Source organism: Pongo abelii, chromosome 19 (assembly GCF_028885655.2).
Source record: "Pongo abelii isolate AG06213 chromosome 19, NHGRI_mPonAbe1-v2.0_pri, whole genome shotgun sequence".
Taxonomy (NCBI): Eukaryota; Metazoa; Chordata; class Mammalia; order Primates; family Hominidae; genus Pongo; species Pongo abelii.
The window spans coordinates 9,974,614-10,000,242 of NC_072004.2; the positions used below are offsets into that span (position 1 = coordinate 9,974,614).

The following is a 25,629-nucleotide window of genomic DNA, read 5'->3' on the forward strand; positions in this document are numbered from 1 at the left end:
CCGTGAAGGACCATGAGATGCTGAAAGAGGGGAGGAGGAGGGCACTGGGGCCACCAGGCCCATCTCCTAATGTGGCTGATGTGGCAAAGATGGTCTCCACATCTCCCTCCTGCAGGGCCACACTCTGCCTCCATCTCCCGAGGCAGCCATAGTCCCATCACCTTTCTCTTCTCTTAGAAAAGCGTTCCTCCTGATGGCTGACTTTAAAAGTCAAAAGACATGGAGACAACCAGGTATAGACACAAACACCTAGAAACACGCAGTCAAACAAAAATGGGTACATGGATGCTCATAGCAATATCATTCATAATGGCCAAAAAGTAGAAACAACTCAAATCCCTCATCAACAGATGGATGGATAGTGTAGTACAGCCATACAATGGAATATTATTCAGAAATTTAAAAAAATGGAGCTGTGATACATGCTACAACATGAATAAACCTTGAATACATTATGCTAAGTGAAAGGAGCCAGACACAAAAGACCACATACTGTATGATTTCATTCATATGAAATGCCCGGAATGGGCAGAGCCATACAGACAAAAATAGATTCGTCTTTTCCAGCGGCCTGGCGAGGGGAGAATGGGTACAGGTTTTCCCTTTGGAGTAATGACAATGTTCCGGAACTGGATCATGGTAATGGTCGCACAATATCATGAATACATAAATATATCACTGATGGTAAATATTTTGTCATGTGTATTGTACCACAATTAAACATTTTTTTTGGCTGGGCACGGTGGCTCACACCTGTAACCCCAGCACTTTGGGAGGCCAAGGCAGGTGGATCACCTGACGTCAGGAGTTCGAGACCAGCCTGGCCAACCTGGTGAAATCCTGTGTCTACTAAAAATACAAAAATTAGCCAGGCGTGGTGGCAGGTGCCTGTAATCCCAGCTACTCAGGAGGCTGAGGCAGGAAAATCACTTGAACCCGGGAGGCGGAGGTTGCCGTGAGCCAAGATCGCGCCATTGTACTCCAGCCTGGGTGACAGAGTGAGACTCTGTTTCAAAAATAAAGAAAAAATTAAAAAAAAATTTTTTTTTTAAAGATGTGGCGAAGGCAGAAGTTAGACCTCGCTACCTTCAAGTTCTCAGTTAAGGGCCAACAGCGCCAGCATTACCTCACCCTTCATGGCCACGGAGGGGCAGGAGCAGCCGGCCCCCAGGCATCCAGAGGATACAGTGTGCATAACCACCCAATAATTAAGGTCTCTCTCAATCTTATTCTTCTAATTAGTTTCCTTCCAAGTTAAATCCTTCCCTTCTCTTCCTTAGTCCTGTGGCTTTTTCCCTTCAATTTTGTCAGCACTTTCCCATGGGAACTGTACTAGAAGCAGAGGTGACACAGGCCCAGGGGTTGGGGACAGACCCCATCTGGAAGGAACAAGATCAGAGGTAGCAGGAGTGGGGTTGGGGGAAAATGAAGGAAGTTTTTTCTAACTCAGAAATTCTTTACCTAATACAGGGTGTCTTTGTGGGAATAATAAAACGCGGCCTCTTCCTCTGGAAGGGACCATCCCTTGGCCAGATTGCAAGGACAGGCTTCAGTCCCTCTCCATCCACCCTCACCTGGGCCTCCTTGTTCAGTAGGCAACCTGCTCAATGATATATATGGAAAGTGCATCCTCTAAGAATCTGAGGAAGGCTATGGATCTTCTGTCCCCTAAAATGGGTGCACATACACACACACGCTATTTCATACGTAATAGCAGGAGGTTTCTACACTACTTCAGAACCCTACTCTAGAAAGGACTTGAGAAATATCTGAGCTCAGATCCATTTGTACCCATCGATAATGACTTTTCACCAGTCACCAAATATCTATAATGCATGCCAGACTGGACTGAGTGCTTTAGACAATCAGCTACTCGTCACAACAAGCCTGCCCCATGGATGGCATTTATCCCCGCTTTAAAACAAGGCATCTGAGACACAGAGAGTTTAATAACTTGCCCAGTGTGGCACGGTTAGTTAAATGGTAAAAACAAACTGCTTAAAAATATCAGCTGACCAGATGCAGTGACTCATGCCTGTAATCCCAGCGTTTTGGGAGGCCGAGGCAGGAGGATTGCTTGAGGCCAGGAGTTCAAGGGCAGCCTGGGCAATGTAGCAAGACCCTATCTCTACACAAAATTAATTAATTAATTAATTAATTAAAATAATAGCTTTGTTCTAGAGACTTCTATCCAGTTACCTTAAAGTTGGGCCACATCTCTCCCCAGCTACACCTACTCAGCTCCATTTTCTCACTGAGACCACCTGACGCCCCAGCTCCTTCCCAAGGAGGATGACAACAACTCAAGCCTGATCCTCCTGCTTGTCTCCCAGTCCCCAAGTGAGCATATGATGTGCAAAAATATCACCGCCCGCGTCCAGGCCGTCACGTTCCCTAGCTGTAGGCTGACTTCCTTGTCTCTTTATTTAAAAAAAAACACAACCCCCAAAATTTTCCCCTTAATGGTGGCTACTGATTCCTCCTTTAAAAAAAAAAAAAGCAGGCAAGCAAAGTCACCCAGAGATTAGAGATCAAAAACAAATCCCCCTACAGCAGTGTTTCTCAAAGTATGGTCACCGTGGGCCACCCCAGCAGTCACCTGGGATGTGAGTTCAAGTGCACACTCTCGGGCCTGACTCAGTCTCCAGAGCAGCCTGGGAGGCTGCATTTGTAATAGTGATCCTGGGTGAGTCCTGTGCTCTGAAGCCACTCCGTTGCAGCGTTAGAGGCAGCAACTGAGAAAAAACATCACTTCTGAAATGAAAACTGAGATCGTAGAATTTTTATAAGCATGATTTGTAAAAAGACAGTGTTGGGCTGCACAGTGACTTATTAAAGAAAAAGATTCTGTCCCATTGCCCCAAACCCTTCAAATAAACTATTTAACAGACAGTGGAGGTTGTCTCTGCAGCCTCCAGGCAGTACAGACCCTGCTACTCCGCTCCCACCATGCTTCAAGCTCAAGTTCAACCTAGGTGCCACCTCCACCTCCGGGACTCTCTCCCCCTCCAGAGGTTTCTGAGAACACCTGACTCTTACCTTCTAAAGCCGTGAGCAAACGCTACTTGCTGGCGTTAATGGGTGGTCGTCAGACACTCGCTTTAGCAGCCAGATCAGACGGTTTTAAGGTCTCCCACTCTGCGTCCTCTCACACCCCAAACCCAGAAGCAATAGGAGCTCTAAAGAAAAGCATATCCACAGGGCCCCACACCCCCTCTCCCCCCACACCCAGATCTATATATAACAGCTCTGAAGTTGTCAGCCTAACGAGCCACTTTCTGGCAGACCCGTTGCTATGGCAATGCTTGCTAATGAGCCCAGTGCCGTGATTGGCACTGCTTGAAGGCTCCTCCACAAAGGACTCTCCAGCAAGTTCTCTCTTCCCCAACCACGGAGGCAGCTGGACACCCAGAAGCAGCCAGGGCATGGCTGGGCACTCCTGGGAGGGTTGAGTCCCGGAGTAGTCCTGGACTCAGCAGCCAGGAGTGGCCCCACTGCCAGCTCTGCATTCCTCAGGGAGTCAACCAATTACTAATGGGGCTGCCAGAGCCCACCAGGAAGATCAAGACCCAGCACGGCTGGAGACTGGCAATTAACTCCCTCGTCACGCCTTCCTGGTGGACACCTGTTTAGGTGGGCAGACTCCTACACAGAGCTGGGAACAGCTACCCGAGAAGGATACTCTCCTCCAGCCTGGGTTAAGACACAAATCAAGCAACAGTGACATCACCAGCCCCAGAGTCTGTGTCTCTAAGAATACTGGGCGCATTTCCTGTCTCACAGGTGAAAGTATTGCGCTCCCCAACTCCAGCAGCCTTTCTAGCCATACTCAGAAATTTCAGTGCACAGAAAATAGGAGGGGACCCCTGGCAACGTCACAACACATCCTGAGGACTGCAGTCTTCACCCAGTAGTTATGCAGGAGACAGGCTGGACCCTGGCAGAGTCTTCATTTTCTTCTAAAGGTCAGAGATTCAGAGACTTGGCCTGGAAGGAGGAGGTTGAGACAGCTGCTATCAACAAAGAAACAGACTATAAGATTCGGGAAGACAGGGCCACGTCCCTATCCCTCTTTTCATAGCTTTAATCTCAGCACAGTGCCCAGAACAATGAATGAATGAATGAATGAATGAATGAATGAATGAAAACTGAGAATTGTAGTAGGAACTAGGCTTCAGAAACATTTGAGGAGGCTATCTCACCAAAAAAAGCAGACAGGGAATGGGAGTGGGAGGAGGAGAAGGTGTGTGTGCTCCACCTGTGAACAAATCCCAGCTCTTAATGGATCTATTGAATGGACTCTGCTATGGTTTGAACATGTCCCCTCCAAAATTCAGGTGTTGGCAACATGGTAGGATTAAGAGGTGGGACCTTTAAGGGGTGACCAGCCCATGAGGGCACCTCCTTCAGTGGGATTGAGGCTCTTATCAAAGCAGCTTCATGCAGCATTCACTAGCTTGCCCTTCTGCCTTCCGCCATGTGAGGACACGCTATTCCTTTATCTCACAGACACAGCAACATGGTGCCATCTTGGAGGCAGACAACAGCCCTCACCAGACAACAGAACCCGCCAACACCTTGATCTTGGAACTTCCCAGTCTCCAGAACTGTGAGAAAGTCCTGTTCTTGCGCTAGGCACCGTGGCTTGTGCCTATAATCCCAGCTACTCAGGTTTGCTTGAGGCCAGGAGTTCAAGGCAAGCCTGGACAACATAGTGAGACCCCACAGCCCCCCCTCCCATCTCTCCAAAAATAAAGTTTTTTTTTGTTTTGTTTTTTGACAGAGTCTCACTCTGTCGCCAGGCTGGAGTGCAGTGGCGCGATCTTGGCTTACTACAATCTCCGCCTCTCAGGTTTAAACAATTCTCTTGCCTCAGCCTCCCAAGTAGCTGGGATTACAGGCATGCACCACCACACCCAGCTAATTTTTGTATTTTGTTTTATTTTGTTCTGCTTTTTAGTAGAGACGGGGTTTCACCGTGTTGGCCAGGATGGTCTCGATCTCTTGACCTCATGATCCACCCACCTCAGCCTCCCAAAGTGCTGGGATTACAGTCGTGAGCCACTGCGCCTGGCCTTAATGTTTCTTTTTTTAAATTTAGCTGGGCGTGGTGGTACGCACCTGTAGCTCCAGGTACTTGAGAGGCTGAGGGGGGAGGACTGCTTGGGCCCAGGAGTTAGAGACTGCAGTAAGCTATGATTGTGCCACTGCATTCCAGCCGACAGAGACACTGTCTCAAATAAATAAATACATTCCTGTTCCTCATACATTATCTGGTCTCGGGTATTTTGTAAGAGCTGCACAAACTGGGAAGCGGGAGGCAAGATAATATGTATTGTTTCTTTTATTGCAGAAAATAGATTGAGAAAGAACATCCAGAAGCCTCAAGAGAAACACAAACTTCTCTTCATGATCTCACATAGTATCCAGAAGAAACATCTCAGAAAAGTATCTAGCAACCTCAACAACGGGCAGGAAGATATGACATTATGATATAAGAGCAAAAACTTATAAGAGAACAAAACAAGGCAAGTTAGTTTGGGAAAAAAAAAAAAACAAAATGATATAAAAAAGGAACAGGAAATGATAAAAATTATAGGGAAGTCTGAAAGGTTCTAACAGAAGGAAAATGCACATTGGTTGCAATAAAACGTGGAATTAGTACTGCAAAACAAAGTGAATTAGTTATGTACAAAACAAACGAGAATTGTTTTTTCCCCAGAATGCAAAGGAAATGGGAAAAATGCAAATGTGAGGACAGAACAGCAAACCAAGACATGGATACTGGGTGTTCCTGAAGAGGAGACCAGCAGAAAAGCTCTAACAGAAAAGAAAGAATAAACGAAGGTTGATGGGGAGGCAAGTTCCTGAGCTGGGCTGCACGGGAGGTCCTATGCTGTTCAAGGCAAAGCGGATTTCAAAAGACCAACCAGCAGACATATCCTAACAACATATTTACACAGCAAAGATAAGGATAAAAGTCCTGTAATCATTTACGTGGGAAGACCAGTGCAAGAATAAAAAGAAGGCTGGTCTCAAACTTCTCTGTAGCCTCATCTCAAAAGACACCTCCGGTGCATGATGGGGAAAATACCAAGACCTTCATTGTACTTCAAGGTAGCCAAGCTGTCTTTCACAAGGGAAGGCAACAGAAACATATTCTTCCAGAGACAAGTACTCATGTCCTCCTTAGTAGAAGTACTCAAGAGATGTACTTCAACTGCCTGAAAGAGCAAGACAAATAAAGGTGAAGAATGATGAAATCACGGTACAAAAGGATCCAGGCTGATCTGAAAGCAGCTTACAGAAATGCAAACGTAATTATGAATCTAGTTATACAACCATGTATACATGTTGCTATTCTCAATACATACTGTAAAAAAATGAATTATAACCTGAGTCTCAAATATAGACAGTACTAGAAAAGGGCTGGGTGCGGTGGCTCACGCCTATAATCCTAACAGTTTGGGAGTCCAACGTAGGAGGATCGCTTGAGCCTAGGAGTTTAAGACCAACCTGGTCAACAGAGCAACTCCACTGCCACAAAAAATTTAAAAATTAGCCAGATGTGGTAGTGCATACCTTTTGTCCCAGCTACTAGGGAGGCTGAGGCAGGAGGATTACGTGAACCCAGGAGTTCAAGGCCCCAGTGAGCCACATTTGTACCCAGTTCTCCAGCCTGAGCAGCAGAGTGAGACCCTGTCTCAAAAAACAAAACAAAACCCTCCACTTAAAAAAATTTACTAGGCTGGGCGTGACGGCTCACGCCTGCAATCCCAGCACTTTGGGAAGCCGAGGCAGATGGATTGCTTGAGGTCAGGAGTTCGAGACCAGCCTAGCCATCATGGTGAAACCCCGTCTCTACTAAAATACAAAAATTAGCTGGGTGTGGTGGCTCACGCCTGCAATCCCAGCACTTCGGGAGGCCAAGGCGGGTGGATCGCTTGAGGTCAGGAGTTCCAGACCAGCCTGGCCAACATGGTGAAACCCCGTCTCTACTAAAATACAAAAATTAGCTGGGCGTGGTGGCATATGCCTGTAATCCCAGCTACCAGGGAGGCTGAGACAGGAGAATTGCTTGAACCTAGGAGTCGGAGATTGCAGTGAGCCGAGATCATGCCACTGCACCCCAGCCTGGGTGACAGAGCAAGACTCCATCTCAAATAATAATAATAATAATTATATATACTAGAAGAGATCAAGAGACAAAAGGGACACTAAGATCATGAGAACACCAAGGGAGATGGAAACAAAAACGCTGCCCTTCCTTCCATCCCCATAATGAAGCATCCGTGTCCTGTTGTCCCTCTGGCCAAATATCAGGTATCAGGTACCTGACCAGTTGGCATCCATCCTCTGTCCTTGCTTCTCATGTCCACTCTTGTCTTTTCCTAGAAACTGACAGGTTCTCAACCAGAGGGAACACAACAGAGGGAAGGGGCCTTGGAGAGACAAGCCCCTGGTGCTGTGAGTCTTTTGAGTCTTACCTCTACCGGATTGTATTGGCCCCGAGGGGGCAGTCAGCTTCCACGGGGAATCCTGAGCCCTGGAATCCACTCAGGTGGATAGGTTGGGACCAAAGCACTTTGTGGATGAAGGAAAAATCAGTAGGAATCCAGGGCTTTCCAAAGACCTCATTTGAAACACCTGTTTGGCTTTGTAAGCCCTCAAAGGGTTTCCAGGGCCAAAACACAGAGAAGAGCATGCGGCTATTTTTGGGCCTGGGCCTGAGCATGACCATGTCCTGTGGAACTGTGGTTGGATTCATGTGAAAAGTGGGTCAGGTGCATGAGGCACACCTGCAGTTCTCACCAGCAAGAAGCCAAAGAACCAGGAGGGTCACCTTCCTTTCTCCCAGTTCTCTATTTGCAAAATTTGTCGGAGGTTTTACCAGAGTCCTCTGTGTGTCACCTCAAACCCTTCTTATTAGAAATCACCTAGTGAGCAAGGCTGCCTCCTCAAGTCCCTAAAAGAAACTTCTCAAATGAGGCTTTAGTCATTTAGATGCAAATGTCCTCAGGCCTCTTCCAAACCTGGCACTATCCAAGTGTCCTCAGGCCTCACTACTTGGTATAGACAAATGAATGGGGTGACAATGGATGTGGCAGCAATAATCTGCACCTCGCTGGCTTGAATATCCCACTTGCTCACATCAGATGCCCACCCTCACCAGCCTCCTTGGACGAATCCAAAAGTGACTCGCTTGGGCTCCCCAACCAGGTTGCAACTCCAGTTGCCATGGAGTGTCCGGCATACTCTTCTTCATCTGTATTAGCTACTTCCCCCCCAACACCATCACTGTCCTCTGTCCACGAAGTGGCAAGAGGAAGACTCACACTGTGGCTGTCACTGGCACCCATCATGAGAGGGAGACATTAGGGCCGTGGGAGTTTTCTCCCAGCCATGGGCCTGAAGGCTGAACTACTTGGGACACTCCAGACCTATCCAGCTCCTGGTAGGCTTGGCAAGGGTCGCAGCCACCCTGCAAGCCCCCAGCACATCCCTGAGGGCCAGTCAATTCATTGGGTATGTTTGTCAAGACTGAGCAGGGAGAGGACACAGAACAATAGACTCTGTATTTTCTGACCCTATAAAGAAATGGAGTGATCTGGTTAACCAGGAATTTTGACGAACATAATTACAATGCAGTCCCTGCAGCAAGGATACAGGAAGTCAACCCACCAACCCTCACAGGGAAACTTGCCAAGCTGGAAATATGGAGTCTCTGGGGGGACAAGGATTGATGACAAGATCTGCAAATGATCCTGCAAACTGCGAGGATGAGTTGGACGGCCCCTCCTGGGTCAGAAGCCATGTCACAGCCTTGAAGCATCCAAGAATCAAGCGGTCAGCAGAGGGTAGGAAAGAAACGCCTTCTATGTGGGCCTTGCAGAACCCCTATTCCTGCATGACCCTTCCTCCTCTGACTCTGGAGAACGAGATTTTTATGGTGGTTGCACCTGCTGTACGAATGTAAGACAGAAGGGCCAGTTAATAGGGTTCCAGAGGAGACAATGGAAGAAATGAGGAAAACTCTGCATGTGAGCATGTTTCTTGCATCTGAGATGGCCGGTCCTTTTCATTGGTGGCATCTCCCCAGCGGCGCCATACGGCATGATGGGGATCTGAGAGACGCCCACTCTTCAGCATGTTTTGGAAGAATCTCAGCATTGACGAACCAGCATAATTGTGCCACCAAATATCAGAGTCACTCTTTTGGCCTCTGATAGAGGGGTTTGGAGCAGGTGCCTAAAGGCCTTATGACTGTGTTTTAGAACCACAGGATCTGGGGTGGAGGACCTGGAGTGTCATCCCACAAACACCCCTGAAATACAGAGAACAGCTCCAGAAATAGTAAGGGAAGCAGGGACTGCTTCCCCGCCTTGAAGCCTGGAGGGGTTGGGGAACTTCAGAAAAAAAAAAAAAAAAAAAAAAAAAACCCTACATTTTGTTCCATTTCAAGGTCTCTCTGTGCTGATGTTTCAGCACAATTAAAAATGTAATTATTAAATGACAAGGTAGACTCCTCCCAATAGCCGGTTCCAGCTTCTGGATTTCAAGCCAGAAAACCTGAATGACTGTGCTCAACGGCTTTTGATTAACAGAGACATTTTATTCAAACTCTCCATTTCCTGATGAACTGTTGAGGAATGTTGCTTCTTTCCTCCTCCCCCTTCCCTAGCAGAATAAAAATAGTGTGGGCCATTCTGATATCCTAGCCCCAACTCAGGATGACAAAAGCATTAGGAGACAGCACACAGGCCTAGGCATAAAGGGGTACTGTGTTCCCAGACAGCGAGCTGTGATGTGTACAATTATCTTAGCCTCTCTGGGCCTCTGTTTCCTCACCCGTAAAATAGGGGGATTGCCAGCCTCGTGGTCCTATAACCCATGCGTGGGATGGCTTTCGTAACACAGCCTAAAACTACAAGGGAAATATCAAGGCAGTTAAATGTCCAGCTCAGCTTCCAAGAACAGCAGCCACATAAACAAAAGAGATGACAGAGGACTGACAAGACACAAATCTTGATGAAATATTGCTTTGCTCGCTGCAAGCTTGCCTCCAAACACTTCTGGGCTCTAAAGAGAAAGAGGTCTCAAACTCTTTTGGTCTAGATACCCTTTCACTTACTCAACCAAATCTGACTTAGAATCGGTGGGAAAGAAAGGCTTGTCTGAGACACCAGCAAAGCGAAGTGATGTACCAAAAATTGGAAATGAAATGCATGCCCAAATCAGGGTATGCGATAGTGCACATGACCTCAGGTCTGTATGGGGAGGCGAACAGTTGGGGATTCTCTTCCCCTTTGCCACAGGTCCCTGTTACGGCCAATTAATGCTGAAAAGTCCCTATTTGTCAAAGGAAGGAGTTGGGCTAGACTTCACTACTTCTCTCTTCATCCTAAAGATGAATGATCTTGAAATACATCCTAGGTTTTCTATGCTAGTTGATATCTATAATGATATCACTTGTCCTGACCTAGAAAACACTTTTGAAGGACATTTTGTGGACTGTTCACCTAACAGACTCCCTAGGGAGTTCCTGGAAGGGTGAGGGCCCCTCTAGAGGATCGCTGGTCAACTTCCCTTTGCAGTGGAAAAAGCCTGAGAATAAGAGGGTTTTGCCAAACTTGATATGGCCCAGAGAGAGAAAGAAAGAGAAAGAGAGAGAGAGAGAGAGAGAGAGAAAGACTATCCTCCCTAGCCTTCCTTTAGTATTAAGCTGCAAAGCCCCCAAATGCCTTATGTCATTGTTTTGAGCACCTTCTAAAGTTGTTAAGACTTCTGAGGAAAACCCCAGAACCAAATTTACCAAGCGTCCTACTGCACTCAAAATGGATTTAAGTTCAGAAGCAAGGGAGGGAGTCCAAAGTTGCCAGCTCGATCAGTAACAGGCTCGGTACTTCATGCAAAGCAGCCTGCTCGCCAGAAAGGATCTTCAAGCACAAGCAACACAGCCACTGCCCGCAGATGCACCGGGGGCAAAAGCAGGCTTCCTCGGGGAATTAGTGCTGTTGTAAAGGAAGACGGACTGAAGCTCATTATGGTATAAGGGTAGGTGCCTGTGACGGCCCACCTGCGATCCAGCTGGCCTGGCTTTGTGGCCACTAGTTGCTGGCTGGAGTGGCCTGCGGGCACTAAAGGAAAATGGAAGCAGCTCATTTCCCCAACACGGAGACTCATTCCACTGACTGCAGTGCCTACGGCCTGTGCTCCAAGTGATTCTAATCAAAGACTTCTGACTCCGAGAGATGGTTCCTGATGAGGTCTGAACCCTGAGCTCTGGAGGGAAATGAAGTCTAATAAGGGCTAGAACCGTTTCCAAGACTCAGTAAGGGGTGCAATTCTCACCAACCCGATTCAACTAACATTTCTGGAGCTGCTGCCGCTGGCACATATAAAGTAGACAAATGGTGACAGCCAAGGGCCTTGCTATGGAGGTGTGAGACCTACCACTGCTCTGTGCCACTGTGCGAAGAACACAGGATGGGAATCGGGGCTGGTAAAGCTGCAGAAGTCTTGCTGGAAGATCTTGAGCAACCTCTTTCATCTCTGCTAGGAGGCCTCAATTGCTTCATCTCTAAAACACGGAAGTTGGACCAGATGGTCTCCAAGGGCTTTCATATATACATATATATAGCCTAATACTTAATAATCCTTTTTTTTTTTTTTTTTTTTTTTTAGACAGAGTCTCGCTCTGTCACCCAGGCTGGAGTGCAGTGGCGTGATCTCGGCTCACTGCAACCTAAGCCTTCCAGGTTCAAGCGATTCTCCTGTCTCAGCCTCCCAATTAGCTGGGATTACAGGTGCCTATCACCACGCCTGGCTAATTTTTGTATTTTTAGTAGAGACGGGGTTTCACCACGTTGACCAGGCTGGCCTTGAACTCCTGACCTCAGGCGATCTGCCCACCTCAGCCTCCCAAAGTGCTGGGATTACAGGCGTGAGCCACTGCGCCCAGCCCAATAATTCTAAATGTCAGCATTAGTATATATGTTTTAAGGACATGCCATTTTAATAGAAAAAAAGTCACATTCAAGTGTAGACATGGGCATCATGTCTAGGAGGCATCTGACTGTTCCTGAAACATGGGCTGTGCCCCAAACACAAAGGATCCTGCCTTACTGCACCCCAGATTCTGTGCTTCCACCTCTCACCACACTGAGTTCTGTCCTGATGCGTCCACCTCTTCCCTGTCACTCCTCCGAGTCACGTGAGTGGTCTTAGCTCTATTTGCCTAGCAACTGGATTTCTGCCCTGGAATCCTGGGCTTCTGTCTCTGCATCACCCTGGATGCACCAAAGGCAGGTTCCAGTGGAATTTTTCTGGGCCTGTCAGCAGTTAGCACTTCTGGCTGACTGCTCATATTACACCCCTAACACACAGTCCACTTCAGCTTGGGGGCAGCCCACCGACAGCCTCTGCATCCCACATGCCCTTTTCCCAAGAGCTTGACTTCGGCTCTTCCCAGATCCTTGCACATCCTTCAGTGTTCTTCTTCTTTGCTAATCCCTCCACCCCCATGAAGCACCCAACCACGATCCACACACAGGCCTGCCAGAACTCCTTGTGCTCTACAGTCAGACCCAAGGCAGCCACACCTTGGTCAGAACTTGAGTGATTGGTCTGGGTTCCTCACAGCAGCAAATCTCCAAGTGTGGCCCCTGCACTGGCAGCATGAAGTTCTCTGGGATCTGGCTATCAATGCAGAGCCCCAGGCCCTGCCTCAGCACCGGATCTTACATTTCAAAGGTCCCCGGGTAGTTCAGATGCATGTTAACCTTTGAGAAGCACTGCTGTGGACTGTCCTAGGTCAACTAACCCGTTAGAGGATGCTCCTGGATAACAAGCACCGTCTCCCTTCCCCTGGCACTGCAGGAACAGGAAGCCATGCCAGAATCAGAGATGCTGACGGGCCCAGGGAGGTGGGAGAGCACATCCTGGAGGGAGACCATGTGCCGAAACAGGCCAGCCTTTCCATGCAAACTGGACCCCTCACAGCTGTACAGAGCCTCAAGAGAGTGATCGCCACTCTCTTGGAGGTCCTACTTTGCAAAGAAAGAAGATGGATGTGTAACTTCTGGGGGTGGAAATATTGGTGAAACAAGGCTGTTGTACCTCTAAGTATCAGAAGAGCTTCCATCATCACTGTTACAGCCTCCACCACTAAACTGGAAAGATGTCTCAGCCAAGCCTGGAAGCACAGTGCATTACTGGGCAGGTACTTCTGCTAGGGAGCCATGACCCCAGGAGCTTCCCCTTACCTTCATAAAGTTTTATAGTCCTCAAATGGCTTTTGCCTTACAGTGCCCCAGCTAGGACTGGGCCATGGGGTAAAAGCCAGATAGGTGGGTAGAAATCCAAGTTTCTTACTTGGAAAAAGTTACATGGAGGAAGCAAGGTTTGGACTCCATTAAAATCACATCAGCACTCTGCTTCTCCATCCCACAGCTCCAACTACGAAACTGCTCCCCAGGTAACTAGGGGAGCCAAGACTTCTTTCCTCTCCAAGACATCCTTCATAAATCTTTCTCCTCCTCCCATCTGCTTTTCCTGATTTCTCACAAAATGACCCATGTCTTTTTTTTTCTCTCCCTGCTCATGCCTTGGATCTGTGAAAGGTGCCCCCTAGCACACAGGGTCCCCAGACCACCACAGCTCAGCAGTTAGACCCCAAATCTCAGTTTTCAGAGCTGCCTCTTTAACATGGCACAGTCATTTTAGAAACACGCAGAGAAAAGCAAACTGGAGCATACATCTGTAGGCAAGAAAAATCAATTCTTACCATCAGAGAACAGCTAACCTTCTCTGGGGGCTGCTACCTCAGAGGAGAGTCTTGGGTCCTGCCTGAAGCCCTCAGACTCAGCACCAAGACTCCGCTGGCTTCCTCTCCATGGCAGCCTCTCCGGGAAATGGGGCTGAGGCAAGTCGCTAGCCCAGGGCCAGTGCTCTAGGCACCCCAGCAGAGGTTCCTGTGGCTTTGCTTATTGCTGTTCTTTCACAAAGAACCCACTACATTGCACAGTTCCTTCCAAATTCGCTCCAGTGCTTGCTGGGAAATTAACAACTTGTTCTGGACTTTCCAGATGCAATGTTTCTGGAGGCCTTTTTTTTTTTTTTTTTTTTTCACTCTCCCTCTTTTTCCCCTTTCTCAGCTAAAAAACGTTGGCTGAGGTCACAACAAACAATGGCCAAGCTTGTGTCACTGACCAGATGCCTCCCACCCCAGGCTTGTGGACAAGGGCAGCTTTGTCCACTGTGTTTTAGGCGGGACTTCCTGGGCCTGCCCAAGCCCTACTGGGGAATGTTTTGGCCAACTTCTTCCCAATCCTAAGTCACGGCTCTGGCCCTGGCCCCGGCCCCAGCTGTGTGAACCCAAGGCCAGATAAAAACCAACATAAAAAGAACGGAGAATGCTCCCCCAAAGAACCACTGTGTGGAAAGCTGGTGCCTCCAGAGGGGCGAGATGAAGGTCTCTTGCCTTCACTCTGCCCTTGCCACCACCAAACCTGGACAGATAACGAACAAAGACAGGCTCACGTGAGGTCTCCACTGAAAGGGGCCTGAGGATCACAAAGTCATTAGTTACAAGTGGAGAAAGGATTGGACCCCAAGAGCAATACTGCAGCCACCAACTAAATGAGCTTGGGCAGGGCTTGGATCCTTGATGAATATATCGTTATCATTCCGTTTAGAAAGCTTTTTGGAGCAGCTGACAATTTAGCACTCAAAATGCCGCATATTTCTGTGTTTGCTTTCAGATGCAAACCTTTGGGGTTTTAGGAACTGATTCTTTATATAGAATTAAATATGGTTTTCTAGAGAAACCAAGATCCTGAGGACCGAGTGGTTCCCAATTAAGCAAATGGATAAACTTATTTATGAAGAGGTTTCAATACCAGCTCCTTGGGTGGGGGTAAGAAAATAAGTACTATTGTCTAAGGATGGAGTCAGACCAGAGCTAAGCTGTTGTTTTTACTACATACTAGCTGCAAGACCCTGGGCAACAGCTCCAGCTTCAATTTCTCCAAGTGTAAAATGCAGATGATCACAGTATCTTTCTCAAAAGATTGCTGTGAGAGATTAAAGGGGGTAGGGGTGGGGCATCCATGTAAACATTTCACCTAGTGGACAATGTAAATGCTCAATGAAAGCTAGGATTTTTGTTACTATCACCAGTGGCTGAAAGGGTAGGCACTGCAGTTACCCCGGGTCCAAAAAAAGTCCAGACTGAACAATAAAAAGCAAACAGCCCAATTTAAAAAAATGAGCAAAAGACATTCCTCCAAAGAAGATATAAAAATGACCGATAAGCACATGAAAAGATGCTGAACATCACTAATCATCAGGGAAATGCAAATCAAAACTACAGTGAGATATTAGCTCACACCCATTAGGACAGGTTCTTCAAAAAAACCAGACAAGACCAGGCACAATGGCTCATGCCTGTAATCCCAGCACTGTGGGAGGCCAAGACAGCTGGATCACTTGAGGCCAGGAGTTCGAGACCAACCTTGCCAACATGGTGAAACCCCATCTCTACTAAAAATACAAAAATTAGCCAGGCGTGGTGGTGCATGCCTGTAATCCCAGCTATCTGGGAAGCTGAGGCAGGAGACTCTGGGAGGCGGAGGGTGTAGTGAGCTAGAATCACGCCACTGCACTCCAGCCTGAGCAACAGAGCAAGGCTCTGTCTCAAAACAAACAAATAAACATCAACAAAACAGAAAAGAACAAGCACTAGTAAGGACTGAGAACTTTTGGAACCCTTGTATCCTGCTGGTGGGAATATAAAATGGTACAGCCCCTACAGAAAATAGTGTGTTAATTCCTCAAAAAATTAAACAAAGAATTGCCATATGGTCCAGCAATTCCATTAATAGGTATACACCAAAAAGAACTGAAAGCAGAGTCCTGAAGGGAGGGTCTTGCTGCCTGTTTATGGCAACATTATTCACAAGAGCCAGAAGGTGAAAACAATGCAAGTTGTGGTAAAATAAACACAATAGAATATTATTCAGCCTTAAGAAGGAAGGAATTTTTTTTTTTTGAGACGAAGTCTTGCTCTGTCACCCAAGCTGGAGTGCAGTGGCACAATCTTGGCTCACTGCAAGCTCCGCCTCCTGGGTTCAAGCGATTCTCCTGCCTCAGCCTCCCAAGGAGCTGGGACTACAGGTACGTGCCACCATGCCTGGCTAATTGGAAGGAAATTTTGACACATGCAACCATGTGGATGGACCTTGAGGACATTATGCTCAGTGCAACAGCCAGACACAAAGGGACAAATACCATTTGCTTCACCTCTATGAGGCACCTAGAGAAGTCAAATTGATAGTGACAGGTTGCAGAATGGAGATGACCAGGTGCTGTGGGCAAGGGACGACGGGGAGTTTGTGTTTAATGAGTCCAGAGTGTCACTGGTGCAAGACGGAAGCATTCTGGAGATTAATAGTGGTGATGATGGCTGCACAACCAAGTGGGTATACTCAAAGCCACTGAACTATACATTTTAAAATGATGGAGATGGTGGATTTCATGTCATGTATATTTTGCCATGATTAAAAAAAAAAAGAAGCCCCCAAGACCCACAGAGATAGTTTAGATCAAAAGACCCTGTGACCCATAAGCCACTTCATGAGATACACCACCTCAGGCTCTCCATGTACACCCAGAGGGAAGCTGCCCCAGCCTCTTGGCAATGGTGAAGAGAAAGCCCACCTAGAAGTTGAGGCTGGGACCAGGCACAGTGGCTCATGTCTGTAATCCCAACACTTTGGGAGGCCGAGGTAGGCGGATCATTTGAGGTCAGGAGTTCGAGACCAGCCTGGCCAACATGGCGAAAACCCATCTCTACTAAAAATACAAAAAATTGGACGGGCATGGTGGCGGGCGCCTGTAATCCCAGCTACTCAGGAGGCTGAGGCAGGAGAATTACTTGAACCCGGGAGGCAGAGGTTGTAGTGAGCCAAGATCATGCCACTGCACTCCAACCTGGACGTCAGAGTGAGACCCTGTCTCAAAAAAAATAAATAAATAAAGACGATGAGGCTGGCCACCTATAGCAGGACTCACTCACCCTGGTTCATCTTGTGTTCAATCTTGGGGAGACTGAGGTAACACAGCCAGCATCCTAATGTCAATCGAGGACTTTTCCGTTTAGGAGTGTGGTACACTCTGGGGCTCCCGGAGTGGGTGACAATGTGCCTTTCCCTTGGACATATCAATTCCTTTCTGTGTCTGCATCCCACCTTCCCGGTCTTTTCTCTTACATGCCTGACAGCAGGGCTCATCTCTTCCTTCTCAAAGTTACCGATGTGGCTGCTGGGGGGACTCTACCTCCCTCTCTAATTGCTGGGTTTCAATCTGCCGCAGGAGTGGCTGTGAGGATCTTGTACTGAGCACTCACTCTGGACCAGGCGCTGTTCTACGCTTCACATGTTTCATGTCACTAATCCCTCTAACAAACCAAAAAGGAAAATTCTATGATCGTCCTCATTTAACAGAGGAAAACAGAGGCTCCTGCAAGAGATTGGGCAGGATGGGTCAGAAGAACAAGCCACAGGGGCAACATTCTAGGCCGTGGGGCCAGCCTGAGCACCAAGGTCAGAGAGAAACTGTGTGGGTAGAAGCTGTGGGGGAAAAGCAGGTGGATCCATTCATTAGAGTTTAAGAGGCATGTGAGGTGAGAAAAATAGTAGCGAAGGATGGCGTCAGATCGTGGGAGGCCATGAGGACACCAAGAACTGAGAAATTTCAATTCTATAAAGGAGAAGAAACCATCAGTGGATTCTGAGGCAGGGAGAAGTCACAATCAGGGCTGTGCTTTGTAGAAATCATCATGATATCAGGGTATAAAAAGGTCAAATGTAAGGGAGAAACTAGAGGGAGGAAACCGGCTATAGAATCCCCCCCCCCACCTTCTTTCTCTCTCCCCTCTCTCACCCATCATAAAAACAAGAGAAAGGCAATGCTCAAGCCTACACTTCCAAAATGGTCCCATACCAGCTATGAAGAGGAGGTGAGAGCATCACATCCAGCGGTGGGGAGTCCCCCACTGGCGCTGAGTTATTTGCATCTTCTCTCTGCAATGTGGGAGGAGAGGCTGGGTGACGAATCCACACACTCGCTTTTGAGGTCAGACATGCTACAGAAATAGACAGGACCAAGGTACTTTTCTGTTCTTGGAGATGGGCTCTCACCCATAAGAAGGTAAAAGTGGGCCGGGCACGGTGGCTCACGCCTGTAATCCCAACCCTTTGGGAGGCTGAGGCAGGTAGATGACCTGAGGTCAGGAGTTTGAGACTAGCATGGCCAACATGGCAAAACCCCACCTCTACTAAACACACAAAAATTAGCCAGGCGTGGTGGTGCGTGCCTGTAATCCCAGCTACTAGGGAGGCTGAGACAGGAGAATTGCTTGAACTCGGGAGGCGGAGGTTGCAGTGAGCCAAGATCATGCCGCTGCACTCCGGTCTGAGTGACAGAGCAAGACTGTCTTAAAAAAAAAAAAAAAAGGAAGGTAAAAGCAAAACTTCATTTGAACCTAGATGGCCAAGACCTTCACCTTCAGTCCTTGCAGGTTTGTGGAATTAAAATGACCATGAAAGCTTTCATAGCCTGTGACTCCTCAGTTTTGTAACAGCAAAGAGGGGACAGTTTTGAGGCTGTTAAACATTAACAGCTGTCTCTGACAGCACTTTGACATTGCATCACACAGAGGAACAGATACAATCACAGACAACAATGCATCACTCCAGGCAACACACAGAAATCACTGTCATTGCAAATCCCAGTAGGGCCCCCAGCCAAGGGCAAAGGACCTTTCCGGGCCATTACAAACCAGGAGGCTGATCTGCTGTGGCCTGACCTCAGCAGAACACACTAGTCCTACAGACATTTAATTCTTTAGGATTCCCCAAAGTTAATCTCTCAGAGTATGGAAGACTCACGAATACATTCTAAGGGTTTACTGTTTGGGTTCATCCTAGCATCTCAATCCAGAAGTCACTTTGGTTTTCCTTTATTAACCATCCTTAGTGATTAGTGTTGGCTGTGAAAAACGCTACTGGTCTCTCCTTGTGGCCTCTGCAAATAGATAGGGTGCTACATATGAAGCCATATGTACAAACGGCAGACAGCAGAGAATCCGTGATCCCAAAGCAAAAAGACTGATGATATTTCCACCAAGCTGAGTTTTCCTGAGTTCAACGGCATCAGATAAGACCAACCCTCTTATTATTTTTTTTGTTTCAGTCAAGTTGAAAACTGTCAACCAAAATAGGCCTTATTTGCTGCAGGCCCTTGTCCTCTGTAGGATGAATTGAGTTGTCTTAAAATGATAATTAATAGGCCGGGCACGTTGGCTCATGCCTGTAATCCCAGCACGTTGGGAAGCCAAGACGGGCAGATCATGAGGTCAGGAGTTCAAAACCAGCCTGGCCAATATTGTGAAATCTTGTCTCTATTAAAAAGACGAAAATTAGCTGGGCGTGGTGGCACGTGCCTGTAGTCCCAGCTACTTGGGAAGCTGAGGCAGCAGACTCACTTGAACCTGGGAGGCAGAGGTTGCAGTGAGCTGAGATAGTGCCACTGCACTCCAGCCTGGGTGACAGAGCGAGACTCCGTCAAAAAAAAAAAAAAGATAATTAATAAGAAAGCACATCTGGGTAGGGTGATGACTCACTTTTTGTAAATGCTTCACAGTCATGAATGGAAAAATTATTCATCAGCCCAAGCAGTCTCCAGGGTACAGGGTCTCAGGGACACCCCCGTCCTCCATATGTGGCCCCCTCTCTGCATGATCAGTCAACCAACTAATAGTTACTAACTACCCTTTCCTGAATCCTGTGTGGGATGCAGGCAGGTATTGTATGTAGGACCTGACTCCTAAAATTCGGAAGCTAAGTCACAAACACGGCCAAAAAAAGGAGTAAGTATCAAAGGAGTCTTCAACAGTGCCAAATGCTATGTGATAAGCTAGCAGACAATAAGAGCTTTCAGAATCCAGAGGAGGACGAGGTCACTTTTGGCTGGGATGGTCCAGGGAGGCTTCCCAAAAGATAAAGAACTCGCCTCACAGCAGGGATAAAAAACAAGGGCTTGATGGGAGCCCAAGGAACATGATGTACGAAGCAGAATAAGGTTTGATAAAGGATGGGACATAAGGAAATGAGAGACAGTGAAGTTGACGCGGAAAGAAATGACAGAAGTTCGAACCAGTAACTCGAAGAGATGTGGCTATGGTGAGAGCCAGTTTAGGGGGATGCAGTAGAGTCTGTTGGCCATAGATCCAAGTTCAAAGTGTTCGGTGGGGAGTAGGGGTGAGTCTGGCCCTGGGCACGTGTAGCTGGAGGCATCTGCTCAGAGATGGTGGTGAGATCGTACAGGCTGACTAGGAGTTCACAGAGAAAGAAAGGACCTTGAGCTGAACCTTGGGGCATGCTCTTGCCCAAGCAGTAGGAGAAGAAATTCTCCCCCAGCACACCTCAGGCCCAATCCCTCCCTCTCCTGTGCCTTTCATTAGCGCATGCAACACCCCCAGGGCTCCTCTCCAAGACTCTCAAAGGCAAGAACCAGGTCTTCATCTTTTTCGCCTCTAACCAGACTAGTGCCCAACACTCAGGGACTACATGAGGAATGGACGATGTGAGTTCTGAGAATCAGGCAGAGAAACCAAATGAGGAGGGGAGATACAAGACGAAATAAGTACAGCTGACCCTTGAACAACACAAGGGTTTAGAGGTGCTAACCCCCATCTCCCCATGCGGTTAAAAATCTGTACATAACTTTTGACTCCCTCAAAAGTTAACTACTAACAGCCTGCTGTTGACTGGAAGCCTTAGCGATAACCTAAACAGTTGATTAACATGTATTCTGTATGTTATCCATATTATAGACTTTATTCCTAAAGTAAGCTAGAGAAAAATAAAACGTTAAGAAAATCATAAGGGGCCGGGCACAGTAGCTCACACCTGTAACCCCAACACCTTGGGAGGCTGAAGTGGGAGGATGGCTTGAGCCCAGGAGTTCGAGACCAGCCTGGGCAGTCTGGTGAGTTGAGACCCCATGTCTACAAAAATAAATGAAGATAAAAAATAAAAATAAATTAACCTGGCACGGTGAATGCCTGTAGACCCAGCTACTAGGCAGGCTGAGGCAAGAGTATCCTTGAACCCTGGAAGTTGAGGCTGCAGTGAGCCAAGATTGCTCCACTGCACTCCAGCCTGGGCAACAGAGACCCTGTCTCTAAATCAATAAATAAAATCATAAGAAAGAGAAAATACACCTACAGTACTGTACCATATTTACTGATCCCATAAGTTTACATCATCTGTTTAAAAGATGAAACCTTTGAAATGGTGGCAGCTGCAGCTGCAGACCTCAATCTACGGTACCTGACAAGCAACTGAACTTTTTCTTGTAATGTCAGGACTTTTCTCTGCTTCTGGGAAACGCTTTCAGCATCACTAGTGGCACACTCTATGGGTCCCATGGTGTTATTCGAGGCTTATGGCATTGCACTAAACATGATGAAAAATACATACAACAGTGAGGGCTCACATTTTACTGCGATACCCAGTTTACTGGAGTGATGAACTGTTCATCCAGGGCTGATTAGCATCACATCACAAGCCGATGCTCTCAACACCTGAGCTCACTGCAATAACAACTAGGGGTGGCCGTGAAATTACTACAGTATATACTATGGCTAGTTTTATGCAGTTATGATTAATACTACATCTTTGCCTTTGTTTACATTTTGCTTAAATGTGAGTGGTGCCATATACAGTCTGAGTGTTTGTGTGGGTAAAATTTTAAAAATTTTGACTTTCTATAGATTTGTATGTATTTTATGGTAGTACATGATAAATTAGTATCGAATATATTTCATGTATTCATGGCATGTCTAACATTTTCTAAATTTTTTTGGTATTTCTAGACTAAGTAGTCTGTCTTCAATTTTTTTCAAATTGTCACAAATCTCCAAAAATATTTTCCAATATATTAATTGAAAAGAATCCACATTTAAGTAGATCTGTGCAGTTGAAATCCATTGTCTGAGGGTCAGCTGTAGTTAAGAGTGTCCGGCCGGGCGTAGTGGCTCACGCCTGTAATCCCAGCACTTTGGGAGGCCGAGGTGGGCGGATCATGAGGTCAGGAGATGGAGACCATCCTGGCTAACACAGTGAAAACCCCATCTCTACTAAAAATACAAAAAATTAGCCGGGCATGGTGGTGGACACCTGTAATCCCAGCTACTGGGGAGGCTGAGGCAGGAGAATCACTTCATCTCGGCAGTGAGCAGAGCTGCACTCCAGCCTGGGCGACAGAGCAAGACTCCATCTCAAAAAAAAAAAGTGTCCAAGTGACATGCCAAAGAAAATACTCACTGAATACAGAGAGGGTGTGTCTCATTTATCTTGGAAAGAGAAATATGGAAGAGTGATGGGTGTAGACTTGGATCACAGGCACACAGGGAACTATGAGCATAGGACGCAAAGCGAAGCAAGATCTTTAGATAAGATGCCATTAAAGAAGAGAACAAGAAAGAGGACAGGCCATAGACCGTGGCTGGCTCCAGACCAAGGGCTGTGCTGGGCAGAGGGCTCCCGTGAGGTGACTGCAGCCAGTTTCTTGTACATATCATGGTAGAGCCCTAGGACCCTTATAAAATTTCTATGTGTCCCAACCCCATTAAAGATTCCTAGTATTGGCCGGGTGTGGTGGCTCACGCCTGTAATCCCAGCATTTTGGGTGGCCAAGGCAGGTGGATCGCCTGAAGTCAGGAGTTCAAGGCCAGCCTGGCCAACATGGTGAAACCCTGTCTCTACTAAAAATATAAAAATGAGCCAGGTGTGGTGGCGGGCGCCTGTAATCCCAGCTACTCAGGAGGCTGAGACAGGAGAATCGCTTGAACCCAGGAGACGGAGATTGCAGTGAGCTGAGATCGCGCCATTGCACTCCAGCCTGGGCGACAGAGTGAGACTCTATCTCAAAAAAAAATTCCCAAGTATCAAGTGGACATATCAGAAACGGCACCCAGTTGAAATGGCCTCCAAACAGCCCTGATTCTAAGGGATCCCATAGCTTGATTTCCCCCTCCTGCAGTCATTCATATCCTACTGTGACACCTCGTTCCATTCATCACTGTGTACCAGCCGCACTATTATTTACTCAATATTTTTTTCGAACTGACTTATATCCCACTGAAATGTAGTCTGGCCCTAAGCAATAATATCTATGAAATCACAGATTTGATTTGGTTTCTTTCTACTACACACTAAAATAAATATAACTTTAAAACTGTCATCTCCACATGATCTAAAATTATCTCACGGATCCTTAGTCGGAAACTCGGCACACTTTGAGAAACACTGTCTCTGGCTACACATCAAGTCACCACGCAGCATCCACAAAGTGGTTCTGGAGATTCTTTTTTTTAATCCAGAAAACCAAACTTGAATTCTCTACTGAACACGTCCCCACAACGACAGGAACATGGTACTCGGCGTGTGACTGAATCTCTGGGAGATTAAGGACATGGCAAAAGGAGATGCAGGGGACTTCCCTGTAAGAAAAATCTGACAGCCGCCCCAGGACACTGCCTATCAAACCAACAATAAGAGGAAAAGAACAGGAAACAACTCATCCAATCTTAAAAACAAAATCCAAAAATGACAAACAGAATCGGAGGGGGAAAAAAAAAAAACTCGAGAACTGTGAGGCCAATGAAGGAAGTACAGAAAATCTTGCAAACCGCTGGGTGTGGTGGCTCACACCTGTCAGCCCAGCACTTTGGGAGGCTGAGGCGGGCAGATCATGAGGTCAGGAGTTCCAGACCAGCCTGGCCAATACAGTGAAACCTCGTCTCTACTAAAAATACAAAAATTAGCCAGACGTGGTGGTGGGCACCTGTAGTCCCAGCTAATCAGGAGGCTGAGGCAGGAGGATCGCTTAAACCTGGGAGTCGGAGTTGCAATGAGCCGAGATCACGCCACTGCACTCCAGCCTGGGTGACACAGCAAGACTCTGTCTCAAAACAAAAAAAAAAAAAGAAAAAAGAAAAGAAAAGAAGAGAAAGAAAGAGAAGAAAAGAAAAGAAAAGAAAATCTTGCAAACCAAGATGAGTTGTAAAAGGGGAAATAAGACTTCACACCTTCACCACTCTCTGCCCATAATCTGAGCTGCACTTCATGCCTCTGCCACTCCGTGTCTCTAATTTGAGATGCAGGATTTGCACTGACCTGAACACTAAGTAAGCAGCCAGCCCTCTTCTCTCAGCACAGATGCTGTCTGAGAGGACTGCCCATCATCCATTTAGGTACAGCAAGTCCCGGAAAACAAGAGAACAGGAAGTGCAGGGTGGGAAGGGTGCTCACTGTTCAGAGAGGTACAGATGCTACAGGCCAAGCCCAGCCAATACCCTGGCTGCAGGGCACTGAGAAAAGACCCCGGGAACTGTGAGTTTTCATGTTCTCCATCAATTCGGAGTATCAGAGAACCAGATAGTAACGTGACAGTTCACCAGACAAAGGCCAATTCGAAAACAAAAACTGGACTGAGAGATGGGTGCATCATCGAACCTACAAGCAGGTAGCTGTGAGGGGAAGTCAACCTTCCCCAAGCCGACAGTGTGCCAAGGCTAGTGATAGTTGATACTTTCTGTTGGTACATGCCACGTTTACATAGATCCTGCCGTGTTCAAGAATGCATAAAGAGGGGAAATATGCAAAAGCAGGGTGAGGAAACACCATCCTGAAAGCACAAAGGAAGAGCACGTCTCAGAAAATCATTCAGAAGAAAAACTGTCAGGAAACTGTCAGAATGTAAGAAGCTGTGATTTCTTTGAAAGAGGAACAACAAATCATAACAGAAAAAAAAAGCAGTCCAAATAAAAAGGATGACAAAGAAGATAGCGGATGAAGTGAGGATTATATAAAAATTGCTCATTTAAATCCATATTTAGTTGCAGTTGTGAGTAACTGCAAACATAAACATTTAAATCAGTGACTTGAGGGGCTAACAGGAAAAGTGTCCCAAAATTGCAAAGGACAAAAAGCAAGGAAATCAAGAGTCTACAAAACATATATGTTTAAGAAATATTCCATTATTAAAGCCCAGAATAGGTTAAAATTAATAACCAACTGCAATTAAAATTAACAATCAATTAATGAAATTAATAATCAGTTACAAAAATAATCAAAAATCGTGCATATAGGCTGGGCGCGGTGGCTCATGCCTGTAATCCCAGCACTTTGGGAGGCCAGAGCAGGCAGATCACTTGAGGTCAGGAGTTCAAGGCTAGCCTGGTGAACATGGTGAAACCCTGTCTCTACTAAAAATACAAAAATTAGCCAGGCATGGTGGTGCGCACCTGTAATCCCAGCTACTTGGGAGGCTGAGGCAGGAGAACTGCTTGAACCGAGGAGGCGGAGGTTGCAGTGATCGGTGACCGCGCCATCGCAACCTCGCGCCATTGCAATTGCAGCTGGGCGACAAAGCAAAACTCCGTCTCAAAAAAAAAAAAAAAAAAAAAAAAAAATCATTCATATAAACAGGCAAAAAGAGAAAGGGTTACCCAGGAAATCAGATTTTCCTCAGATTTCTCCTCTACCCTATCAATGGCTA

At 46.9% G+C, this 25,629-nt stretch overlaps 1 protein-coding gene across 12 annotated transcripts in view; it reads right to left on the bottom strand.

The window, feature by feature from the left end:
* Positions 1–25,629, bottom strand: part of GAS7 (growth arrest specific 7) — a 281,536-nt gene that overhangs the window by 104,613 nt on the left and 151,294 nt on the right. Inside the window, exons 1-2 of one of the 12 annotated variants that reach the window (XM_054535439.2) lie at positions 18,566–18,698; positions 18,004–18,083 (exon numbers count right to left, since the gene is read on the bottom strand). The exons of 6 other annotated variants lie outside the window; for them this stretch is intronic. Coding sequence is in view for 3 of the 6 variants with exons in the window: in XM_054535437.2 (XP_054391412.1) it covers positions 2,600–2,668 (69 nt within the window). In the remaining 3 variants the exon portion in view is untranslated. Of the gene's footprint in view, positions 1–2,599; positions 2,862–3,039; positions 4,186–11,454; positions 11,474–13,786; positions 14,096–18,003; positions 18,146–18,565; positions 18,699–25,629 lie in introns of those variants that run through there. 5 more of the 12 variants (XM_054535441.2, XM_054535437.2, XM_054535438.2 and 2 more) reach the window with 5 other exon arrangements.